At 39.7% G+C, this 2,438-nt stretch overlaps 1 protein-coding gene across 1 annotated transcript; it reads right to left on the bottom strand.

Annotated features, from left to right (window-relative positions):
• Positions 1-322: 322 nt before the first annotated feature.
• On the bottom strand, positions 323-637 carry GLRG_11659 (uncharacterized protein; the record flags this gene model as incomplete). Its single annotated transcript, XM_008102352.1, has 2 exons — positions 323-397; positions 470-637. Coding segments are annotated over 2 exons (243 nt in total), but the record flags the coding sequence as incomplete, so codon positions are not given.
• Between the last annotated feature and the right edge of the window lie 1,801 nt (positions 638-2,438).

The raw sequence follows: 2,438 nt of genomic DNA, 5'->3' as shown, positions 1-2,438 counted from the left end.
GAAATAGTTCTTTTAGGCTAAACTTTATCCCTATATAAGTAACCTACTTAAAGAATCTATATCTCTTTAAGCTAGGCTAATAATTACTATACTATAGATAGCTAAGCCGTTTTCCTATAATCCTTCCCACCTAAAAGGTGCCTCTACGACATAAGTATAAGAGCTCTTATAAAGATTCTGTAGACATTGTTATACGTTTACTATATTAACTACTTTGACATATATCTTGCGTGCCTTAGCGATTCAGAGCAAGTAGGGCAACCCCGGCTAGGCTAGATTGTTATACCATAATATATATTCTCTGCTCTTATTGTATATATAATTATTGGCCGGATGCAACTTGGCCGCAACAGCATGACACTCGTTCCTCCCCAACACATTGAGACGAGGTTACTTGCTTTGAAAATTGAATACGTTAGTTATTTGTTCTTATACTTGTATAAGTGGGAGACCCGTAAAGCGGATTTACCATCTGCATTGCCTGGCAGCCGTAATTACAGTCATCGTCACAGCTTTGTGCTGCTACGGCGACGACGAGTGTAATGAGGTACAAAGAAGAAAGCTTCATGTTTGAAAGTTCACTTGATAAAAGATAAAATAATATATCGTAAGTGAAAACGTGGATTGCAGTAAAAGTTGAGTATGTTAGAGTGTGCTTTGATTTCGAAAGATAAAGAGTAAAATCAAAGGGGAGGCAGCTCAATTTATACATAATACTATAATAATTAAACTACTAATTATATATTATTGTAGTAGCGCTATAGGGATAGGATTAAGGCTATATATCTTCTTCATGACTCATAAGTCTTATAAGTATTTAGCGCATTACACATAACCTATTATACATATGTCCTATACTATAAGACCATTATAAACTTATCTAAAACAGGCAGAGTTTAGAAATATTAGTAGCACATAAGAGGAAGCTTTTAACTAAGTTTACTAGTTGACACACTAACCAAGTCCCTTCCCCACATCTGAGCACCCCTACATCCGAACCATCCGAAATTGCGGCATTTTTTTATTATCTATCCGTATTACCTGGCTACGATTAGGGCGACCTATCTGATAGTTTAGAGACATCAGGCGCGGGTGTTTAACGTGGTGTGTTACGCTAAGTCTAGCTAAGGGTGGATGTATAGGGTGGTAGGGGTAAGTTTTACACCTACTGTTATGTTACACCCTACACACACTATAATTTATAGAAACCACTACATTTTCTACTTACTTCTATCTAGCCAGAATTCACCATTTTGTATACCCTCTATTTACATTAATTACTACCTAGCATCTATTATGTATAGTATTGTTAAATAGTAGGGATTATAATAGTTGTTTTATTAATTCTGTTATGTGTTATAATTATCTAGTTGAGAACCTATAGAACTACCGAAATTCCCCTATTTCTAGGTAGGGAAATCCCGGACTAATCCTAGTCATTTAATTAGTGGATTAACCCCTTAAAGTGGGGCCAACTCACCGCCTATTCCCTAACAGTTTGCTGTAGGGCAACTGTGTATTTGCCGGTTAATTTACGTGTAACTCTGCTATATTTAACACACCCCCTTAGCGCTAGTAACGTAATTAATTACCGCAGCGCCTACGCTAAATATCCTCTAGTTATAGCCCTCTTTGTTTATTAATTATCCTTTAATATCTTATACGTTTTCCTCCTCTATCTAGTAGTAAAGCTTTACTTTGTTATTAGCTAGCTCTTGCTATTAATTTACTTAAAAGCGTATATATTAGTTAGTTAGGGTTAGGGTTAGGGTTAGGGTTAGGGATCTCGTAAGGGGCAAAGTCAAATTGCAGAAGACTGTTAAGCATACACGTTGTGCCTACTGGAAGACCTCCTCGGAGGTGCAAGTCCAGTTTCGCCGTGTGTGGCTCATCAAGGCATTAGTTAGTGTGGGCGCGGGGATTTCGCGTCTTAAGTAGAGTTTCAGGGCAGAGAAACGGCTCCCCGACTCTAACTCATACGGCGCGAAGTCAGCCCGCGGCTTCTCCCGATTGGTTCGGTCATCGGATTTCTCGTCGGAACTCCGGGGAGTCCAACCGATTCATCCGAGCCGAGCCGAAAATCCGATCCTCCCAGAGGAATATTATTCCGACCGGGGAAACTTTCTTCCAAAAGTCTCAGTCATATAACCAGGGTAGATAGGGTTAGGGTTAGGTGGTTAGGATTAGGGGTTAGAGTTTTGAACTTCTAAAAATCTCCCCTGCCTTTTCCACCGCCTAGAAGCAGTTTTGTTAAGTGGATTCTTTATAAAGGTTCCTTAAAGGAGGAAGAGCTGCTGTTCCTGTAATCACGCTCCAGGACGCGGGTCTGAATAGGCGAGCCGTTGTACTGTTGTCCCAAACCACAACTTATGGCTGGAATCTACTTTGCCTTACTAAATGGTTTCCCTTAGCAAGGACGGACTACTAATATAGGCGTT

Source organism: Colletotrichum graminicola (genome assembly GCF_000149035.1).
Source record: "Colletotrichum graminicola M1.001 genomic scaffold supercont1.103, whole genome shotgun sequence".
NCBI classification, from domain to species: Eukaryota; Fungi; Ascomycota; class Sordariomycetes; order Glomerellales; family Glomerellaceae; genus Colletotrichum; species Colletotrichum graminicola.
The sequence above is the reverse complement of the archived record's forward strand: the minus strand, read 5'-3'. Positions and strand labels throughout refer to the sequence as shown.